Source organism: Nothoprocta perdicaria, unplaced genomic scaffold, assembly GCF_003342845.1.
Source record: "Nothoprocta perdicaria isolate Ctin4 unplaced genomic scaffold, notPer1 scaffold_84, whole genome shotgun sequence".
Taxonomy (NCBI): domain Eukaryota; kingdom Metazoa; phylum Chordata; class Aves; order Tinamiformes; family Tinamidae; genus Nothoprocta; species Nothoprocta perdicaria.
The window spans coordinates 200217-223206 of NW_020456132.1; the positions used below are offsets into that span (position 1 = coordinate 200217).

Genomic DNA, 22990 nt, shown 5'->3' on the forward strand with positions numbered 1-22990 from the left:
TGGTCATTAAGCTCGCCAGAATAGATGGGCTTAGCTGCGATTGATTCACGGGGGTGATTCAGAAATTCTTGGAGCCCCAGCTGGATGAGTCTATTTTTATTAATAGTATTCATGGGAGTAAGCATGCAATAACTACCTGGGTGATTAAATCCGGTGTACCAGGCTAAAGTTGTGGGGATTTTTGTTTTTTTATCTAAAATATGATCTTTGAGATGAGTCAGGCCTGGGGTGTAGGCTCTCTTTAGTGAAACTCCACGTGTATTCCATGCTCTTAACTTTGCTTTCTTGTTAACTCAAAAGCAGAGGAAATTTCTGCCTCACCTTCACGTTTACAGCCGTCGTGCTGGCTGCCCTCTGTGTCCAGCTGCTTAGGCAGGACTACGGCTGGCATCGAATGCTTGGAGTGCCCCAGCTAGTGAGTTTTAGAGCAACCCTCCAACGAAATCTGTAAGTACTCGCTCGATCAAGGTAACAGCCTATATGGAAGTGGGGATTGCACTGCTTTCCTGCTGCACCCAGGGCTCACATCTGCCTGGGAGATGCCTTTCCAGGTCCTCTGGTCACCTGGATCCTTTCCAGGTGAGCCTAGAAATGCACCTGCCCTGGGCCAACGGGGAAGGGGATGTTCCCCTGCCCATGCAAAGCTCCTCTGGGCTTGGGTCCCTTCAAAGGTTTCCAAGGCTGGTATTTGTTACTGGTTCCACCAGAGCATTTCTCTTTTTTCCAGCCATCTCCCTGAGACTTTTCAGCCTTTGCCTGATTTCTGGGATGTTGTAAACTAGAGAGGGCACTTGCACCGTGCCGTGCAGGTAGGTGGTAAGTGATGAATTTGAAGGCTTGGTCTGACCCTGCAGCCTTCCCAAGGAGTAAGTAGTGCCCAGAAGCTGGAGACCAAACCCCATCACGGTGCCTCGGGACCGCTCAGGGAGCCTCTATTCCATTACCACGTTCACCTAGCCATCCAGACAGGAAATACCGGCGTGGCCGAGCTCAATTCCTGCTGGAGTCAGGGGCGCTTGTGGTGAAACTGCTGCGAGATGCGAATCGGGCCGGGCTGCAAAGCTTCCCGCGTCAGCAGGAGCCTCGCGGCGTCGGAGCAGCTTCCAGCCGGGAGCCAGCGCTGACCTAATGCGGCCGCTTGTGTCATGCACTGCTCGGGTTCTGCTCGGAATACCTTCTGCATGACTAATTAACCTGCCAAAATAAGCTCTGGCATCGAGCTTTGCGCTAAGTTGTACAAATAAGTGGATGGCAGTCATAGCTCTTATTCAGTATTGTGTCTAATCTTTGCCTCTCGAGGGGACGTGGCTGCTGTGCTGCCTCTCCGAATGCCCGCCTTTCTGCTCCGTCTGTTGAGAAAGACACTTCAATGGAGCGAGGTGAATGGAATTACATTCTCCTAACGATAACCAAACCCGCTTGCAGTTGGCAAGAGATGAAAACCTAGAGGCTCCTATCTGGATCTTGCTGGGGTAGAGCGCTCGGCGAGGGAGAGCTGGGCTGGACTGCGCGGCTCCCCTCCAGGGAGACGCTCCCTGCCAGAGCCGGCAGCCGCGTGTCTGCCCCGGTCCCGCAGGAGCCGCGAGGAGCAGAACCGCGGCCCGGGCTCGGAAACGGCTCCGGGGGAACCGGGCGGCCGCGCGCTGGGACGGCCGGAGCGCTGCCGGCGGAGCCCGGCCCGCGCCGCCCGCTGCTGCCTCCTCTGCTCCGCTCCGATCCCAGAGCTCCTCTGCAAGAAGCGAGGAAGAGCTGGCTAAAAGAATCATTGCTTGATGTGTATAGTTATCAGGAGATAGACATTTGCTTGAAATAGGCATCTGCTCGTAAGGAGCGACGGAAGAGCCCGATGTGGAGCTGAGCGCCGTTAAAGCGTCCCCTGAGCGAGCAGGGGCTCCGCTTCGCGCCGCGGCGCAGGGCGGCCCTGGAGCCGGCGGGACCCGCTCTGCTCTGCTCCGCCGAGGAGGAGGAGGAGGAGGAGGAGGAGGCCGAGTCCCGCTCCCGAGGTAGGCGCGCAGGGAGGGGGACGGGCAGGGACCCCCGGCCCGCGGGCGTCACGCTGCCCAGCGGCGCAGCTCTCGGCGGCTCTGCTCGCGGGGGCATCCCTGCAGCTTTCCACAAACTGCTTTCAAAGTAAAAGCAAGCGGGGTCGTTATAGTGACCGTCTGCGAGAGAGCTGAGCTGCTTCTGAGAGCTGCGCTCTTCTGCTTAAAAAGGCATCGCTGCCTAGAAAAAATAATTTCTTGGAGAAATGTTTTCCTTCTCAATTACGACCACATCATGTTCCCTTTTCTGCTCCAATATGCCTTCCTCCAGGGAAATACTAACAGTTTTTTAATGATAATTATGTGCTGTGAGTGCTGAGGCAGAAAGCACTGAATGCTGCAGCATTTACTACTGTACAACTTGTATGCTGCACCGCTATACCAGGCAGGCTGTAGGGCTCGTTGCTGCGCTCCTGAGATTTCTCTTGTATCCAGCAAGCGTTTTCTTAGGAATGGCTATTGACAGGTGGGAAAAGCTGGAACGATCACGGGACTGTGCCCAGCGGGTCGCGGCGTTAGGGCTCCTGCAGCCCCAGGTGCGCGGGGCGGCTGAGGCGCCGGCCGGGGCTCGTCCCTTCCCGTGGCTCCCGAGCAAAGCGGTGGGGAGGCCTGATTCCCGTGGGCGATGACAGCAGTAATAACGAGCCCGAGCTCATTAGCACTGCTCTCCTAGAACGATTCCAGCCCCTCAGCTGGTTGGTTACGCAGCCGCCGCGGACGCCCTTGTGCTCGGGCTTGTCCCTTGGCCTGGCCCTGCTGGCTCCCATCGGGCTCGGGAAGCGCCCATGGGGAAGGAATGTGACCCCTCGGGGTCCCCTGGGCTTTTGGGGCAGCACTTGCATCAAAGTATTTGAAAAGTCACCTCTGGCTTATTGAAGTAGAAGGTGTGTCTGCTGCAAATGTGAAGCTTTATTTATGTGTCAGTGATCCGTCTGTTTAATTACATGTCATCCGCGCCACATCTTGAATCTGATTTCCTCTTATTCTCGGGCAGAAAAGGCCAAGTATAAGTTAATTTAGTCTAAAAGAGAAGGTCTTCCTGTTTTTGAGTGGGACTGGGGTTTGCAGATGAACCTGAATTCCCGGGTTTAAAGCAGCTCCAAAGGGGCTCGATGTCCGTAAGGGACTGTTGGGAACGTTGCAGCGGTTGCGGTGCCTCCCAGAGCCTCTGCCCTGCAGCGGTAGGAGCCAGCCCCGCGTAGCCGGTGCCCCTTCCCGCCCCGCCGCCGTGGGCTCGGCACATCCGTGTGCCGGCGAGCGGAGCAGCTCGGCTGCAGCGGGTGATGCTGGAGCAGGGCTCGGGAACGGGGGCTCCCGCAGCGCGGAGCCATCAGCAGGGTGTATTTAGCTCAAAAGAGCCTTGTTTCCCCTTAAAACAAACTCGCTTTCAGGCCAGGAGGGGCTGGCAGGTCCCTGGGCAAAATGTGATGCATTTTACGGAATTGCTGACGGGCATCTGCCTTCTGCAGGAGACCTTCCCTGCTGGAGAACGGAGCCAGGTGAGAGGTAAGAGCACAAACGCTGCCTCCATCCTCTGGATAGGTGCTTACCTTGGACAGTGCTTGCTATAACCACTGATATTAGTACAAATGTAGGCCGTGGTTGTGTCTCTTTTTTTTCCTTTGGATTCCACGAGTCTTTGGAAGGGCAGGTTAGTGTGAACAGCAGGACTGGCTGCTGCAGAGCTCAGTGCTGCCTATCAAACTGGCCATTCTTCATGTTTCCCTTTTCGCCGAGCGTTGGAATAGTTGCCATAGACCTTGTGTGGATTGTGGGTGACCTACTCGCAGGCGAGCGTAATTCTGATCCCTCGGTCACCACATGTTCCCAGCAATAAACCCGGTTTTTGGTAAGTGCCACTTCTTGTTTTGCTCTGCCTACCTTGCACTTGTCCCTATTACTGATTTCATATTGCTGGCAAAGAGGCAATATACAACCTAGCAGAGGTGCGTGCGGCTGGGAGGCCTGTTTCATCACAGAGTAGCACTTGCAACCCCTAAACATTCTCCTCCTTTGCAAAGCAAAGCAAACGTGGTGCGTTTCCAAATGGGTTTTTGTTTCCCCTTGGCACGTGCCCCAAGGGCAGAGCTGAAGGGGCTGCTGTTGGGCCCCGGTGCCTACGTGCGCCGCCGGCGTTCGCCCTGAATCCACAATGTTGCCCTTGATGGTGGCGCCGCGATGCCAAGCGCTGCCTGCGGGCCCCGCTCCCCTCGCGCAGCTCCCGCAGGCGCCCCGCAGGCTGCAGGATCCCTCCTGGAAGGCTGCAGAGCTCGCGAGTAAATCGGGATCGCTGAGAGCGAGCGTCCGAAACACCCGCCCGGCTCCTGGTTTGCAAGAAAGCTGTTGCAGGGGCGGCTGCTGCTTGTAGCTGAGGTGAGAGCTGAGATAAAATAGCATTGGAAGGGATGGGACGAACGGGGAAGATATAAGTAAATGTTTTGTTGTCTCCTCTTTCCTTGCCTGTGTTTGTCTAGTGCATGAAATCCTGTCTGCTATATTTGAAATCTAGGGATTTTATTTGACCTTTTAGGGTTTTTTTCCTACACGATTGCTTATCTTTAATGGAATTACACAGGTTTCTGTCATCGGTCGCTGTGTGCAATTACGCTGTGTCAGTCACCTAGTGCCTTTGAAGGCACCTCTTCCATCTCGCTGGCTGGTGCACAGGCGAACTGGGACTCGCGCGGGGCGCCCTGTGCCCTCGTGCCCTGCCGTGGAGCACAGAGCTGCTGCAGAGCTGCCCCTCAGCAGGGCTGTGAATTACCCGGGCTTGTATCCGCGGGCTCTGCTGAGACAGGGGCCCTGTGAAAGGAGGGGAATTTGTAGGCAGCGTCAAAAAATCGCGGGAATATTGGGAATTAGCTTTCTGTGCAGTGAGGAAAATGATTCTGGAGGTCATGGAAATGTATTTTTTTGGAATTTTATATTCCGAGGTTCTGAGGGCTCCAATTGCTTGGTCTTGGCTAATTTAGAACATGTTAAGTGTGGGTGTTTGAATTAAACAAAGGAGACTCAGCTAGGTTACTTTGCAGATGTTTTGTTTGTGGAATAATGACATCAGTGTTTTCTTTTTTAAGCCAGTTTGGATAATTGTGTGCCTCTTTGATATTCCTGAAAAGTAAGGGTATGTCGAAAGCCAGGTTCCCAAAGAAGCACAGATGCGAGCAGAAACCACACTCTGCTCTCTAAAAATGATGAAAGCACTTTCTAAAATGTTAGAAGTCTTCAGATACCTTGTCTTAAGTCTGTGCATCTGTTACTGAGGCCGTACGTAACCCGAAATTAAACAAGCAGTGGTTTGATTCCGCAGTGCCAAGGGGCAGCAGGTGCTTGCGGCACCCCAGGCCACTCCAGCCTTTCCCCCCGACCATGTTCTCCCCTTGGACGCGGGGAGCAGAGCGGTGCCCATCGCGACTCGCCGGGGCCGGGGAGTCCCGGGGGACACCACAGTTAAACCTGGCACCGGCCTGTGTTTGCGAGGGCTTCCCGAGCTGCACCAGAGTCCGTTTGCTCTGACACATCAGCAAAGTATATTTGGACTAGATCATCAGCTGGATGGTTTGATGTGCAAATGCAGTTGGTTTAAATTGGGTTCCTGCATAGGTACCATTTGAGATGGTAATTGCATGAGTGCTATTGCAGAGGATTTATGCACTTCGGTTAAATACACGTAAACAAAATCAACTGGTTTCTCATAAGCAAGCGAGACGCTCATGGTTTTGAAAGGGCTACTAGAGGATTTTCATGTCCAGTTTGCCTAATGCTCTTTACACAGTATGGTGAATATATAAATACTTAGTAGAGTTTAGGATATCTCAGGTGGTTTGGTTTTGCTTTATCTATGAGGTTGCTCAGTTTTGTGAAGGCGTCCAAAGCATTCTCACACTTTTCTGGCCTTAAATATTCAGTCAAAGAAGTTTCTTTTCACAGGGTTGTTACGTTAGTTTAACAGTGTAGAGGAGAACCAGCATGGGGCAAATCAAAAACATGCTATGAAAACCTACAGGGAGGATTCAGAGTGATTTACCCGCTTCTTGTGGGAACGTGCGTGGGTTTTAGAGCCGTCTCCCCAGACAAACATTTGGGGTCAAACGGCGAGGAAGCAGCTGCCGGTCTGCAGCTATTAGGAGCTGATAGCACTTTAGATGGGTCCTTCTCCTAAGGAGCTTCCAGCCCAGCGGGGCTCTGGGTGAGCAAGGTGGTGGGTGCAGCGGCGGTGCCGAGCGGCGCTGCAGGATGTTGGACCTGGACCCTGCATCAGCTTCCGAGCAAGGAAGGGCATTTGTGAATTACAACCGCAATTCACTATCTATGTAACTATGTACTGCTATCTAGTGAACTATGTTCACCATGTAACTAACTGTTACACCTATCATTCTGTGGAATGATAGTGAGTGTGTATATATATATATATTTTTTTTTTCTTGATCTAAGAATTGAAAGACTTAGAATTTGTTTTGTCAGCATTGAGCAACCTGTTATGAAAATTTCTCTGCTATTATGCTGTAAGATTCTAGCTCATACAGTACGTTAACATAAAGTACATGTGGAGTTTTGTGTTTTAAACTACTTACTTTAATCGCCCAACTCTTACCTATATACAAAGAGGTTTCAGACACCTTCTACTCCAGCATACGTTTGTCCAGGCTCTCAAATCCAAGTGACAATGTTGCAAGATGTTTTCCTTGCTGTTTTGTGTTTCTCTGGAGAGCTGCTTTGCTGCACAAATCTCAGCAGCCACAGCTGCCAACACTGTTGGCCCAGGGACCTCATATCCTGCTTAATGAAAGGAAAAACTATCGGTTGTAAAATAGTTGGGAATGATCCTGTGTTTAGTTTAACATTCGGACTTGCCAGGGCAACAAGCATCTGGCTTTGTGGAAATGATGAAGTAAAATTTGTAAGATGACCCAGGTGAGCTCCAGCGTGGGTCACTGTGCCCAGGCTCGGCTGGAAGCCGCAGAGCAGACGTGGCAGCGGGGCCAGGGGCCGTAGTTACGGGCTGGACGTTGACTTGCGTTCACCTACTGGAGATGCTGGAGAGGGCAGGAGGCAGCCGGGCGCTCGGTGCACGGGGCTCCGGGTGGGAAACCCTCACGCGTGGAGCCAGGTGCTCGAAGGAGAGGCCAGTTAAAGGACACTCTGGTTCCCTCACCTGGAGGAGCCTGCGGGTGTTAAAAGTTTTTGTCATTTCTAGTAACATAAAAATGCTTATTTCCTCGCTGGCTTCCAAATGCCTCTTAGTGGATTAGTTTGGATTGCATCATCTAAGAGCTTGATCGTCTGCCAGCCGCTAAAGTTGGGCCAAAGCTCTGTAAATTAATGAGCTCAAGGTGATTAGTCCAGGTTATGGTGCTTTGGCCTTCATGCACCCAATGGCTGGCCAGGCAAGCTGGGGAGGGCTCTAGGTCTGTCACTGTCTTCTTACACCTCGAAGGTTCTTGACTAGCGAGCAAATAAGCCCAAATGGAAGGCTCTGTCTATGACACTAATGAACAAAAATGATTCCCCAAAGCAGAATCAACGTTATAACCAATTTCAATTTATGAACATGCTTTTATTGCCATGATAATTCCAGTCCAAGACTTTTCCAAGCCTTGTGTATTTAGCAGACTTGTATCTGAAACCCTTCAGAGGACCCGTTATTTGAAGAGGTATCAAACCTTACAGCAAGGAGACAACGAGAGCCCTTGGGTGCTTGTCCTCTCTGGGCCGTGATACCCTGTGGCCGCCGCGCTTCCCAGTGCCTGCGCTTGTCCCATGCAAGTCCGGGTGGGAATGCCGCCCGGCCCCAGCCCGTGCCCTGTAAGCCCAGTCGCGCTTCTGGCACCCTTACAGTCTTGGCCTGGGCTCTGAAGATGGCCCAGATTTGATGGATATCATAAGCTTTCTTGAGAGGGGATTACTTTCAAGGTGATTTGCCTTGAAATGATTGCATGTGCCTTCAGGAGCAGCATCTGGCAGGGCTGGCCCCCAGTTAACAGTCTTAGCAAGAGCCGTCTGAGCGCATTCTTTTGTTGGGTTCTTCACATTATTCCCAAGCAACTCAAGTAAGACTTTACTTGTTGTTTACTTGTTTACTTGACTTTTGCTTGTTCTTTTTGAGTCCTAGATACCTGCAAGTCTGTTTCAGCTTGGAATGTCTCACAATAGCTCCATTAAAAATAGTTGATCATTTTGGTACGTGCTGTAGTCTCCAGTGAGCAGGCCCCTTGTACCTCCGGGACATGTAAGCCTATGTGTTTCCATAGTCTGTCAGGGTCTGTCCGTGCTGGCTTAAATAGAGCCGAGTTGTGTCATAGGCCACGCTGGGTCTGTGCTCTGCGCATGGGGAGCTGCTACTATGATAAGATGTGCCTGTGTCTCCAACGGGACATGTCTGTTTCCATCAGCACTGCAGAATCGCCGCTTTGTGCCCGTGGCATTGGGGCTGGCCCAGAGCAGCCCCCGTTCCGTGACGTCCCGGCTTCACAGAAAACAAACTCCCACCAATGCACCCAAAACTGGGGTGTCTGTTTAATCCTGTCGTAACAGAAGATGGGTCAGGGCTTCTTTCTGCTGCTGGTGGCAGCCGGTGTCTCCTGACCCGCTCGAGTGAGGCAAGTGCTTCAGTGTGAGCAGGCTCCGGGCCAGGGAGGCAAAGCCGAGCTGAGTGCGACCTGGGTCTAAACATTTATCCAAGAGTTTCAGTCCCTGAGATTGCACGTTTCCACTTCAACTTTAAACGAAAGGGCAGTTGTGCCGTGGAGCCCGTGTGCCTGTTGCCCCTACCCCTACGTCCGGGGGCTCCTCTGTGCACAGCCCAAAGGCAGCTCCTGGAAGGGCACCCTGAAACCCTGGGGACCGTGGCCTTGAACAGACCAAATGCTTGGGATGACTTGGAATGAGCCACGAGTTTCGGGTCTCTCCTGTTCATGGAAGGATCATTAGCCAGGTTGCCCATTTCCCACTCTTGTGCTTTAAGCCCTGGGCAGCCTGATGGGAAAATGCTGCTTAAATCTTGATTTGAGCCTTAGTGGTGTCCTTGCTTTCCAAAGAAATCTCTTCTCCGAGATACAGGGGTTCTCCAGGAGCCCTGGGGCTTCCTGATTGAAGCACCACTTAGGTAGCTCTGCCGCCCCCGTTTCCTTTGGGATAGAAATGCTGGAGAGGCCGCTCCTGGTGGCGGCTCTTGATCTTCCTCCAACTTTATTGCCTTTTCTTTGGCTATTTATTTGAGCTATCATCAAAGCTGCTGGCATCGCCGTCTGGGTCCAGAGCTTGCAGAATGGTCCCCTGTGCTTGGGCCCTTGACGTGCTGCTGAAACTGGGACTACTCCTCTGGGTAAATGGAGTTTTATCAGGGGCTCTAATTTCTTTATAGTGTTGGTTTGCTCCGTGGTGTGTTCCCACTGCAGGGCTCTACAGATCTTGCTTTAATGTCTTTCTTGGGCTGGATGTTCAAGATATTCACAGTTAACGCATGTTTCCCCAAACGAAAAAGAGCACAGAAATTCCTTCCAGCATTTTCCTGCAGATAGATCCCAACGTGGAGTTAAATGCTTAGATGTTCTTATAGTCAGTGAATTGTGGTATCACTGGTAAGGAAATTAAACCCGGCAATTAATCATTTACAGTGCAGGAATGTGTAGCTGTGGGCGAGTATGGTGGGGATGAGGGTAGATATTGTAGCATAGTCTGTTTTATGTAAAATATCCTTGGAGGAGCCACCACGCTCTGGAAGTGCTGGAAGTGTTCGGGAGGTCACAATTAAATATAAAAGAGAATTAATGAGGATAGTGCTGTGGAAATCGATTCGAAATTCCTCTCATTAAGCATATTCTGAAGTATCCTTCCAGACCATTAAGATTTTCGAATTTTCAGTCCATTCACCAATTAACTTCTCTGTTGATCTTCAGTGCTTTTTTCCAGGTCAACTTAAGTGTCTTCTTCTTCTGATTTTTAATGATCCATGACGGTTTGCAAGTAACCAGGTCTTCCTAAAGCTTGACGTATGCTCTTTTTCTGAGTTAATTTTTCTTTTTTTTTTTTTTTCTTTTTTTTTTCTTCCCCTAAAACATCATGTGGGCCCCTTTGCTGTGCTGGTGGTGCTGCCAGCCCTCGTGCTGCCCCCGTGGGCTGAGGGCCCCACTCAGGCTGTGGTGGCCCCAAGGAAGCAAGAACAGGGGCTGGGTCACCAGCTCTGCGTGACCTGATCCTTCCTCCTGCCACCAGCATTGAGGTCCTCAGCGCTCAGGAACATCAGTGTTCACAGTTGGTCTCGGTATAATTTCTGGGTAGGAAGGTTAGAAGGTTTCCAACTTCATTTTCCAACTACAGTTCCAGGAAGGGGTGATGATTTTTGACACTTTTTGGGGATAATTGCTGCTTCATCATGAAATTGCCCCATTGTAAGAGTGTGTGTGGAGGATCCTGGAGAAAGGCAAGAGGTGAGTGAGGTCCTGCTGCCTGGAGGTTGGGGCCTTTCAGACGAGTCGGAAACCCCAGGGGCAACCGATAAGGCCTGTGTGAAAGTGGGCGTTCTTCTGCATAAGCCGGAGAACAAAACTGCACAAAAACTCAATTCAAATATTTTAATGAAAATGGAATCTTTAAATATTTTCCTGTGTTGATTGTGATTTACAAAAATACAGCAGTGCTGGAGGCTGGGCCTGTCGTGTCGCACCCGCTGGGTCAGGGCACATCCTGCAAAACACTCCTGCTTTTAGCATGTTTTTCAGGTGAGTGTTTAAGGCATGTGAGTTTGAGCACAACTCTGGGGTAAATTCCTCTCGCTTTGTTGAAGATACCATCTCTCCCTTGGCAGATGGGAGATGGCATTGCAGATGACACGCCATAACTGTGGAGCCGGGCTTCCACAATTCCACAATGGGGAGCTGGGCTTCCAAGCCCGGTGCACGGCCGGGGGGGAAACGATTCAATTCCTCCTTTGCGGAGGTGTCCTGCGATGAAAGGAGGAAATATTTCCTGAAATGTAAGCCCGATACTGCAGGCTGGTTTCTCTTCTGGAGCTTCCCGGCGTGTTCAGTGAGGCTGCCAAGCAAGGTGTCGTGATTCAGCCTAAGTCGTGCTCCTTTCTGAGCACCGTCCTGCCCACTCCGGCCCCCTTGGCACATTAAGGTAACAGATGTAAGTAATGGCAGAAGAAGGAAAGCTTTCCAAGTGACTAGATCTGCTTTTCCAGCAAATCCAGGAGGATGGGAACCTGCTTCGTGTTTACAGGGGTCTTGGGCAGCAGTGTGGCCTCTGTGCAGTGCCTTCATTTATTATTAGTAAAAAGAAAAAAGAGCAAATGATAATATACATGCATTAAATTTATGGCATGTTTGCTGCTAATTAATTAGCGTGGCAATGTTTTTGCCCTACCAAAATATTTCTGATGAAAACATCACGTTATGCCTCTATGGTTGCTACAATTGGTACATCACGGTAAAATAATGATTGATAGCGATTAGCTATAAGTGAAATACAGCGAGGATACGAAAGTTGTCTTAAAAATTCAGACTCAAATGTAGAAGGAAAGTGGTGCAAAGCAGAATGGAGTTTTCTGGCCACCAAACCCAACTCCAAACAACCAAGCGATTCAGACCGGTGTAGCTTCAGGAAGGTGAATTATAGCTAGGGTTAATTTGACTCTTCAGCTGCTTTTACGAGTGGTGCCCACCAAGGCTAAACGGATTGTGCAGAACGTGTTAAATAGGCGATTACTCTGCTAAGGGCGCTGATCCGCCGCCGTCTGCGCGCCGGGCCCGGCCTTGCTGGGCTGCCCGTGAGCAGCAGCTCCCACCAAGGCCCTTGGGCTCCGGGTGAGCGATTTGGCCCCTGCGCCGGCTCCGGGGGTGTCCGGGGGGTCTCGGGGCTCTCGGCTTGGGGACGTCCCCTCAAACACCCCGGTGTTGGGGCGCGGGCTAAGCTGCCAACGGCCTTTCGGGCTTCCCATCGCGCCAGACACGATCGTTTTCTTTCAGTTGCCCCTTTCCGGCAGCAAATTAAATAAAATGAAGGGATTAAATTGCTTTTCCGAGAGGGTGCCAGATAATTAATCGGTCATTGAGTTCGAATAACCCCGGCAGCTCTGTAGAGGCAGGGGCGGGTTGTTTGTTTTGGGTTGTGTTGGGTTTTGTTTTTCCAGAAAAGCTATTGAAAATGTAAGTGAATTAGTGATGCTGAACAGTCAAGTTTGTTTACTGCATGGGGCAACTGGCCGTGCCCTACTTGGTCAGTTCTAATTTGGGTGTCTTTCACTCAACAGTGTGGAGCTTTTCAGAAGTTCAAACCAAACTAAATGCCCATTAAAACCTGGGAGACAGCCTTTGGACAACCCTGTGCAAAGCTCTGTGAGAAAAGTATTTGTATTTCCGTAGCACGTGATAGAAAATATGAACTGATTTTGCCCTTTTATTTAGACTAATGAAATAAGATTTGACTATGGGAATTGCTGCAAAGGGAGGTTTCCTATGAGGAAATCTCCTCCTCCTCTCCCTACGAGGTGTTTTAAAGTCCTTAGTCAGACTAAGTGCTAATAATGAAGCAGCGCAAGGGAAGGGTCCCGTTTATTTTCGTGCACGGGGCCGATTGCCGCCGCCTCGGGCTCGTCGGCGGGACGTGGACGAGCCCGATGGGCAGCGGGTTCGGGCCTGGTGAGCGGGGCCGGGCTCGGTGCCGCCGGCGCGGTGCCGCACGCAGCGGGAGCCGCGCGTCTGCCGCCCGCGCCACGGGCACCGGCCGGCGGGAAGGGAGCAACGCCGTGAACCCCGCGCGAACCGCCGAGCAGCACAGCCCTCCACAGGTTAATGGATAGGCTGCTCCCGAGCCGGGCCCGCACCTCCCGGCGGTCATTAGCTCCGTGGAAAGATGGTGCGTGGTTTGGGAAAGGCACAGGGCTGTGCGGCATGGACGGGCAAAGCCGGCGGCTTCATTAATACCTCTCCCGCCACCATGACTATTCATGGCCTAATCCTGTTTACATTAAATTCAGCAACAAAGCTCTCGCTTGCGGGGCAAGGCTCAAATTCGGTATTAGTTAATACAATGAGATCTCATTTTTTACCATACCATGTTTTTGGCACTGCTCTTTCATAGCCTCCCTCTGGGTCGGACCTGGGCATGGGGCTGTTTCCTGTTTAATCCAGCATGTCAAATGTGCCGGGTGATGTCCAGCACGGCCTGTCACGGCAGCCCTGCCGCTCCGAGGGCGAAGGCATGAGCGGATTGAAGACACAGTGATGCAGATTGATGTATGGTTTCATTAAAGCACATTTTGGTACATTAGGGACAAGCGTTTCAGCCCACTCCACAACAGCAACGTCTCTGACGTTGTTCAGTCCTGCCGTCTCTGCACGTTTTGCCAGCAAAAGAGGGTTTTTGTTGTCTAGGGTGTTGATTAAAAATATATGTTGAACTAATCCTTGCATGAGAGTAGAAAAGAGCTTAAAATATAGTCTTGGATTTACAGCTGTCCTTTGTGCCAAGCAGATTTTGAGATGTCGCTAAGCTCAGCCCGAGCGGGCTTGGTTAATTGGGGAGAAATCATGTCGGTAATCGGGGGTCAGGGCCGTCTGCTTTGGGTTGTTCCTCTCGCAGCCGTGATCCTGGCCCTGTGGAAAGGGCCCCTTTGCTGTTTTCCAGACAATTCTACTAAGTGCCTCACTGCACTTTTTTCTTGGATTTTTCTTCTTTGACTTTTTTCCTGATGTGGTAACTGCGTGCGTTTCTGCAGGAGTGCCCTCGAGGTGAGTCGCCAGGTGCCTGATCCTTTAAAAACCCTGGGTTTGTGCTGATGATCTGCCTGGTCTCTAGATGGACTCCGTTTCCTGGGCTTAATACAACGACTGTAGTGAAGTTGAGGGGCTGCCCTGCGAACGGACCCACATGCCTCTTGCACTTGTTCCTCTTCTATAACGGGATGACCTGCGTTTTGCAGACCCGAGAGAGCCTTGGCAGCTTTACTGTCTCTCGTATGTCCCAGTAGACACACGTTTCTTGGTGGACATTAGTGTAGTAAGCTCTGTCGTCGTCGTGATTTCTCTTGTCTCCCCGGCATCTGCAGCCCTTGACCAAATGTAGCCCCAGAAGGAGACCTCAGTTGCTGTTGTTACTTGGATTCCTACCAGACCTGAGTTCATCCCGTGGGCTCAGGATCTTGTCTTGCGTTTTCCTGGAACCAGAGCCCTTGCAGTTGCCCTGGTAAATCCAAATGTTTACTTGGAAAGAATGGAATTTCTCCTCGGTTTGCATGGAGCAGCTTGTCTGAAGCTGGGCTCTCACCTGGAGGTGATGTCAGGAGATTTTGATAAAACCCACTAAAGCAACTGGGTCCATATCAGGTGTTTGTACAAGTCCTAAGGAAAACACGAGACTTTGTGGAAAATCGAACTGGAAATGGAAGCAATACTTGGCACAGGCACATGAGCAGTATTTGGTGCAATACTCATAATAAGAATTATCTTCAAAATGCATCTTGTGAAGGATTGAATTGTATCGCAGGGGGGCCGCGTGAGAGGGGATGTGTTGCCCGTCCCCCAGACCTGGCCTTTTAGCTCAGTGAACTTGGGGCTTTGCGACTAGCAGCAGGGAGATTAGGTGGTGCACGTTGAGGCGAGCAGCCTGTTCGCACGGGTCGCTGCTCGTGCTCGAACCGCCGAGGGCTCGAGCCTGGCGGCCGCTCGGCTCAGGGCATCCCAGTGGGAGTGCACGGAGCGGGCCGGCTCCCAGGGGCTGGGAACCCCTTCACCGTGATTCCCGCGTGCCCTGGGACGGGCTCATGCTGCAGGTTTGGGGGGCTGTGTTTGAGCTTAGAAAGGTGCAAACGGGCCCCGTTTTGTGGTTGAGCAGCGGTGTCTGAGGCGCTGGGCGCTGCAGGGTGAGGCGTCTCCCAAGCGCAGGGCAGAGGCGCCCGAGCGGGGACACCTGGAGACGGCCCTGGCAGGGCGCTGGAGCTGGGATGCAGGCAGCAACACAATGTCCCGGGAAGTGCGAACGTGATGGGAAAGGGGCCACCTCCATGCCCAAAAGCAGAGGGACGTTTCGGCTCCCGCAGGATGGAGCGGGAGGGCCCTGGGCGGGACTGGGATGTGGAAGAGGAACCACAGAGACGTCCGCAAACCAAGAATCCCTTCGGGGCCTGTTTGCAGCTGGGGGGTTCTCTTCGGTTCGGAAGAGAAAGCTGCCGAGGGCGGCGGAGACCCCTCCAGAGCGCGGGCGAGGGCCGCACAGCAGCCCGTCAGTCCTCACCAAGAGCTTTGTCTGCGAGAGTCGCCCCGCGCGCCCGCCCCGGCTCCAGAAGCTCCGTCCCGCTTCCCGAGGACCCTGACCTGCCTTTGTCTGCCGAGCAGGTGACAATGCGGGGACATGTGGCCGCCCTAATGAGACCTGACAAAGGAGCAATTGTGAATCTAATGGTTAATTTCCATCGCGCCGGGGCAGGGCAGAGGGCAGGCACCAGTAATCCCGCTGCAGCACCGGGGCCTTTCCGCCCGCGAGGAGCCGGAGAGCCGGAGATAACCGGGATTTGTGTGAGCACCCAGGACCTTTCCCGAATGGACTGTGCCGTCTGCCCGCATGTGGCTGCGTCCCCTCGCCCCAGCCCGCGATGCCGGCTCCTGTCCAGCGCCGCGGCGGCCCTGGCACCAGCGACATCCGCCCAGGGAGACTCTTCTGCGCCACGCTCGGCTGCTTGCGCTGAAAAACCTCACGCTGAGGCGGGCTCGTTGGGAAGGAAAGCCTCCCGATCCCTAAGGAAGCCTTCCAGGGCTTATGTGGCTTGTGAAGGGAAGCCACCTTTCTAGCAAAACCCCGTGCTGGAGAGGAGAGTGCATCGCTGACAGCTTTTCTGGCAAAAGGCTGCGGTTTTCAAATTGTCTGTTACAACTCTGACCATCTTAAGCCTTTGCTTTGAACACAGCAAATTCTGAGCACAGACTGCAGCTCTTTATGTGTTTGTGAAAAGCACAGGGGTCCCTTTTCCCTCCACGGCACTGGCAGAGGTTTGTTTTATTTCCTTGTTTTCCTTCCTTCCTGCTTCCAGGCGGGACTGCCTTGTCCCCTGCCTGTGTGTGTGGTGGGAGCTGTGCAGCCCGGCCCTGCCCCAGGCCGCGCTGCCGGTACCGGTACCGCCGCTCTTAAGGGTTTCGAGGTGTTTAGTAGAGGGCAGCCCTCAGATAAGAGCCAACCATGGGATCGCGCTGCCAGGCTGCATGCGAGCTGGGGACAACCCTCCACCCGGGGCTGTGGAAGCTCCTTTGCCGTGGCTGTGCCGCTCCGCTCACCCTCCGCGCGTGTCATTGCAGGGCCTCTTCCCGCCGGATCCGGAGCTCCGCGGAGCCCAGCGAAGCCGCATGAGCGTGGGGCTGGCGCAGCCATGGCCCCCCAGCCCGCGCTGGCCTGGCTGCTCCTGCTGCTTCTCGCCGCCTGCCTGGAGGCCGCCCAGCCCCGAGACTTCACCGTGCAGGATATTGTCTACCTGCATCCCTCGAGTAAGGCTCATCCGCTCGCTCGCTCCCTTGCGGGGACCTGGGGGGCGGCCTGGAGCCTTCCTGCCGCTCGGCCTCCCTTATGGAGCGGACACCAAGGCCCGCGCGCCGCGGCACTGCGTTGGCTCCAGCGTGGCCGTGGCTTCGGGTACCAGCCCTAGAGGAGAGTCCCCGCCAAGCTGTGCCCGCCACCTCTTCCCCAGGGGCCTTGGGACCCTTCATGGTTTGGTGCAAAGTCGATATTCCCTGCAAGAGGCCAACGTTTGTGTTATATGTCATAGTACATGATTTTATACACACGTGCTCTGATGCAGGGAGAAGAAGGAGTGTTTGCGGCTCCTTGCTGTAATCTGGGGGGCTGAATCGATGGAGTTGTCAAGTCCGCTGTCCTGTGGCGTTAGGCAGACCTGCATTGAATGAGTAAAACCCTGAGCTGTGGAAAAAAATATATATATTGAAAGGAAGTGCAGAACTTGCTATTTCTAAATCAGATCTCGTCTACTGATTGTAGCTGCTCCCTAGATATTAGTGTTTAAGCCCAGTATTAGTCCTGGGTAGCCCATCTGGGGAGAGCCTCACTGAAAATCTTAAATCTGCTGCTCAACCCAGTACACTTTCTTTAAGATTATGTAGTTAATGGAGAGGAACAATAGTACAGGGCTAGGTTCAAAGTTTTGCTTAGAGAGCCCTATGGAGTGGCTGCACCGTTAGTTTGTATAAAGTTTCTTTCTTAAGTTGAGCAGCTGTTTCAAAGTTGATTACTAAACTACTTTAAAGCACGAAATTTTGTGCTGTTAGTAGCCAGTTATCTTAGTTCACTTCCTATAAAATACCAAGATGTTTTTATTGATCTTGTAACATGACATGTGCATATATAAGACAAAATATGTTTTGTTTTAATCTGGCTTTCTGCTGTCTGTACCTGGAATGCCTGAATTTTTTTCATCTCCATTTTTTTCCTGGTCTTTCCCCTTAGCACAGCCAGAGCTAGGCCAGGTTTATGCTACGACCTCTTCTCGAGTTTAACTGCTTATGTTACTCACGTTGTCAGGCTGTTTCCAATGCTAGTGGTAAAGCTTCTCTGTAGCACGTGCAAAATCCACTTGGTCACTGTCCAGATGCCACATGAGATCCATGGAGCTGCTTCCACCTGACCTGGCCGTCCCATTTTCCCCAGGGAGGGTCCCCAGCAGCCAGACCCACCCTGGAGCCCGAGCAGAGTCTGCACCAAGCGTTCGGGCTAAAAATACTGCCACGTACCCGCGAGAAGCGAAGCTGACTGAGGCCGTCCTTTAACCAACTGCTGTTTCTTGCTTCCAGCCACCCCCTATCCGCGTGGATTTAAGTGCTTTACCTGCGAAAGGGCAGCCAATAATTACGAATGCAACCGCTGGGCTCCGGACGTCTATTGCCCACGAGGTAACGAGCTGCACGTTGCGCGCTGCGCCCGGCGGCAGGGGAGCTTGCGCCCAGGCCTGGCCCGTTACCCGTGGCTGGACCCAGCTCAAGCGCCATCCAGCTCCCGCTAGCCCAGATCAGAGGATTTGCAGCTGCTGTGATGGAAGGTGCAGCTTGTGGAAGCATTCGGAGCACCTGTGCCACAAGATTTTACTCAACAGAGAGGGAAATGATGTGGTTGCTTATAAACGGTTCTGAATGGATGGAAATTTGCTGGTCCCAATGAGCTACACTGTGGTAATTAAGGAGCAACTGCTGAGCCTGAGTTACTGTTTTGAACGAGTGGGGAGCTGGGGAAGTAGGGCCTAAGATGCCACAAACCTCCCCACGCTGTCCCAGCAGTTTCCTAGCGTTTTACTGCTATTCCAGAACTGATAAGAGGGATGGAGAGGCCGACTGGTCAGCTCAAGGAGAGCCAGAGAGCAAACAGGGAGGGTAATCTGCAAAGTGCATTAAAATAAAGCGAAAGGGCATTTCTGCTTTACGTTAGGCAGTTCTGAGGACTAAGCGATTGTACTTGAAGCTAGGAAAAAAAAATTCCTAAATGTGAGAAGCACCAACACTTCAGGTGTGACTGGATGCTGCAAGCTCTCATTTTGGCAGGTAATCCCTATAAAACTAGTGGCCTGCAAGGTTTGGGAGGGCTCTGTGCACCCTGCTCCATAATTTGACTGTACACACGTGTGCACGTGGTTCATTTACCAGTGTCATCCAAACCTGCATCAGCTTTGAAGCCAAACCTCTTCCTGGCTCCACGAAGGGCTCTGTGTTTGGTTACACCCATTTGCTGTAACAAACACACACAATTCTTGTGTCCCGTGAAACCCTAACATTTCAAAAGCCAAAAATGTCTTTCCTCTTTGTAGAATATCACCAGCTTTGAACTTGCTGGGAACAATAGCTGTCTTTTCCTCTTCCCAGGTACAAGGTACTGCTTTAGCCAACACATCATGAAAATAACGGGAGAAAGCGTTTCCGTCACCAAGCGCTGCGTGCCCCTGGAGGACTGTCTGTCTCCTGGATGCACATACGTAAAACACGAGGGATACAAGGTTAGAGGAGAAATTACCTGGGTTTTTGGTAGAAGGCCCAGCAGACTTGACAAGGAGCCACTGCGGTTGTTGGAATTGTCCTTCCTGTTCCTCGTGCGCAGGAGCCGTGTGCACCGGCGCCGCGGGGGCTGCGGTTCCCCCCACATGTGTGAGAAATGAAACTGTGAGGCAAACCAAGGCCCTGCAAAAACAAAAGCACCCAAGTAACGTTAGGGCATCTTAGGCTTAGGGGCATTAGCAGCCTCGTTGCTCTGAGTGGGCTCTGCTGGGATATTGGGAATAGATCCCTTAGATCCCTTCAGGAAAGTGTGGGGCACCGCAGGTCAGCTCCTCTACAGGCGGATGCTCTTGGTAAACAGTTGGCTCAATTGATTAAAACAAATAAAAGGCACTGCTGATGTGTAGTATGGCACCGGCTCCACCAAAGCTCTATTTAACAGCATTGCTGTTTGCGCAGATAATACCTGGTTGGTTGACACCTCCTCTCTTTCAGATCTGCACTTCCTGCTGCGAAGGAAGCATCTGCAATTTGCCCCTGCCAAGAAACACAACAAATGCAGTATTCGCCACGCTGTCCCCCATCAACCAGACCCGGAGACTCGCGCGCCCTGCCGTGCTGACCACAGCCTGTCTCTTGTTGGCCTTGATGTCGTAGCACTGGCCGCCGCTGCCGCGTGTGCAGAGTCCAGGGCTAGAGGAAAATGTTTGCATGAACATCCAACCTTTTTGTACGTTCTCAGGACTGATATTTTGGAAATCTCTTCAAAAAACTGATTTTCCTGTATTTTTGTCAATGAGGACCTAGCGACTCTGGTATGTAGCTGCAGCTGAAGGGATAAAACCTGAGTTTCTTTATTGTTTTTATAGCAACTCATGCAAAATTTTCTCACAATCTGTGGCTTACACCAACGCATAGGCTTTTCTTAACGTCTGTCTTTTCTCCATGAAATATGTTTTGTTTAAAAGTAGTTTAACCCTGTCACTACCATTGTCATCTGTTCACGTGACAGTTTCTTGTTGCAATAATTTGTTACAGTAACTCTGTTCTTAACGTGATTTGAGAGCACGCAGTAAATAATATAGACATTGCACCTTCATGTGCACCCAAATCTCCCCTTGTACCCTCTAGAAAAAAGAAAAAAAATGGAGAAAAAAAAAATGTTTGCAAGAGCAGCACAAGCTCAAGCGGCTCCGCTCTCGGCGTCGCAGAGTTTTGGGTGTCCCCATTGTAGCACCCATCATGCAGGGTGTCACTTTGGCCCCTGTCTAGCAAAGCATTTAAATTTCAAGTTTAATTCTAAGCATGAATAATCCTGCCAATGTCTTCAATTATGGAACCACGCGCAGTGCCCTGGGTCTGTACGTGCTCTTCCCAGGGAATTAATGGATGGAGAGGGACTAGCCCAGCTCAGCTGTCCCTACAACAGGACTTTTACAATGGATTAATATAAGGCAGATTTGTTTCCACGCTAGGAAACAACAACTAACACTGAGTTCATCTATTCCATATTCCCATTGACTTCAGTAGATATCCTGCATGCAGGAAAAGTGAGGGTATTTATTAAGGATTTTAAACTGAAAAGGATTAAATTAAAATATATGAAGGGCGGTGACTGCCCGGATGGGGCTGCGGCGGCTACTGAGCAGCCTCTGTTCCCTTCTTGAACAAGCTCCTGTTACGCAGTAGGGGCTCTTCTTATCTATGCAGTTTGATAGCTGATATTTCTTATTTTGCTTGGAAGTAGTTTCTACAATATTTATTTTTGTATCTTGAGTAGGATCCAAAGTGTTTTTTTAAGAAAATTCTTAATTTGATATTGCCAAACAAAGCGGTTACTTTGCAAGTGCATAAGCCTGTAATATATAAATTATCACATATATATAATATTTTAATATTTAAAAAGCATCAGCTTTGTTTTGTAAAGTCAGTAATAAAACTAGGGTGTCTATGGACTGGTTTTATGCCAAACTCTTTCGTTAGGGATTTTTTTTAAATACAGTTGTTGTAAATTGCTTTTATGAGCTTTTATGAGCTAGGCTTCAGTAGTGGTTTCCCAAGGTAACTTGCACTTTATCGAGTTACACTGTGCTTATGCTCTGCAAGGCAAGGGTTCCAATACACTGAAATACGGGGGAAAAGGGAAGAAAATGCTGGAATCTCAACGCTTTGTAAATCCCTGTGCCTGCGCCCTCCCTGCTCGAGGCCTGGCCCGTGTCACACGTGGCACTGAGCAGCAGAGCTGCCCGCGTTCCTGACCGCTGCGGCTGGTCCCTGCAGCCGAGTGGGATTTTAGGGATTTACAGTTTAGATTCGGGGCTCTACTGTGTGCACTTAAGGCCAGTAAATTAGCACACGAGCGGCAGGAATTCCCTCCTGGAATTACCTCTCCGCCAGGTTTGTGTGTCCCTGTTCGTTCCCACCTCTCCCTCCGCCTCCCCGCGTACCAGCAGGAGCTGCCAGAGGGCTATTTAGGCTCTAACATAACTCACCAACTCTCAGCTGTACCGGTGAGCTCGGGAGGGGCAGCCACGCGGATGGGGCTGCCGAAAGGGCTCCCTGTCCCCAGGAGCCAGTGCTGGGAGCGGCCCCCGCGCTGCCGCTCCGCTCGAAGCACAAAAGGCCGAGCTGCCCCCTATTTATTTGTAGGCTTTCTATAACGTTACGTTTCTCTCAAATGGCTAATTTTTAACACTGTTGTAAATTCTGTATGTTTGTATAAATAAACGTTTTCAGTACTCAGATGTGTGACACGCCGGGTAATGCGGCAGGGCTGCAGCTGCCTCCAGCAGAGCTGCCCTCCCAGGCGCTGCCGTCCTGGCTCGGGAACCAGCGACTCCTTCCCCTCGGCCCCTTCCGTCTCACCCTGCATTTTGGGAAAGCAGCTGAAAACCAAAACCACAGCCTTTCAGCAGGCCAGTCTTCCCAGCCTTTGCATTTGGTGCTACAGAAAGCAGTTTTGTGCAATACAAGGCGCAGGGCAGCAGCGGGAAGCTTGGTGCTGTTTTCTTTGCCATGAGCCACAGATCAGCCTTTGCTCTCCTTGCAGTTATTTCACATTCACACTCCTGAGATCAAGATTTTCTGGGATATAAGCAACTTTAAGTAATGTAAGGATTCTGACAAAGCTGTCAAGCATAAGGCAAAGAGGATCTAGCTTAAGGTTAGAAACAGACATTAAAGTTCTAAAAAGATACATAAATTAAAGGCATAAAAGAAAATACCTGTAGTATGAGGTAATGGTGGAAAATCCTCTGCTCTTTTCTCACACTCGCTGTCTATAGAAGTGAAATGCCAAGTTTTTCAATTCCTAAAATAGAGCAGTGTCCTTGGGAACCTGAGGCACAAGGTTTATCAACCGATTTTTGAGACAGGTAGAAATCAGTCAGTAGTGACTGGATAATATTTAAGATCTTAAAACACTATGAGAGCATTTTTTTTCTTCCATCAGAAGCAATACAAAATCCTGGACCTTTTGCATCCCAGGTCCAGCACTGCTAAGAGCTGGAGTGTCCCATGGAGACCCACAAAGGTGGGGACAGGAATAGGTCTCCTCAGCCAAACGCCACCATCCGAGCAGGTGACGGGTGTTTACAGGACAGGGCAGGCTGATGAGGGGCAAAGCTCCCTCCAAAAGGGCTACCAACAGGACAAGCATGGATCAGGGGATGCCTGCAGCAGAGTCTAGGAATGTCAGGCTTTTCTAAGCCCCTCCTCTAGGCCTTTCCAAGGCAACACTGATGGTGGCTCTTTCCTCTCGCCTTTACACCAGGGCAGACCTTGAGCTCATGGCTCCCAACACCATGTGTCCCTGCACATCGCCCCATGGGCTCCATGGGCCATCACGACTTCTCCTTCAACTCCTCACCCAAAGGACTGTGTTAGGACATGGGCTTTCCTTGATTTTAATGGGCAATGAGTCACAGTTGTATCTAGCCCTCACCTCTAGTAAAATAACCCAGAAATAAA

At 51.4% G+C, this 22990-nt stretch overlaps 1 protein-coding gene across 1 annotated transcript; it reads left to right on the plus strand.

Annotated features, from left to right (window-relative positions):
* Nucleotides 1-1991: 1991 nt before the first annotated feature.
* Nucleotides 1992-20743, plus strand: LYPD6 (LY6/PLAUR domain containing 6). The gene is made up of 5 exons (XM_026052180.1): nucleotides 1992-2003; nucleotides 16331-16516; nucleotides 17834-17932; nucleotides 18893-19023; nucleotides 19517-20743. Exons 2-5 carry the CDS (start codon nucleotides 16402-16404, stop codon nucleotides 19676-19678), a joined length of 507 nt encoding a protein of 168 aa, XP_025907965.1. The 5' UTR covers nucleotides 1992-2003; nucleotides 16331-16401; the 3' UTR covers nucleotides 19679-20743.
* The last annotated feature ends 2247 nt before the right edge of the window (nucleotides 20744-22990 follow it).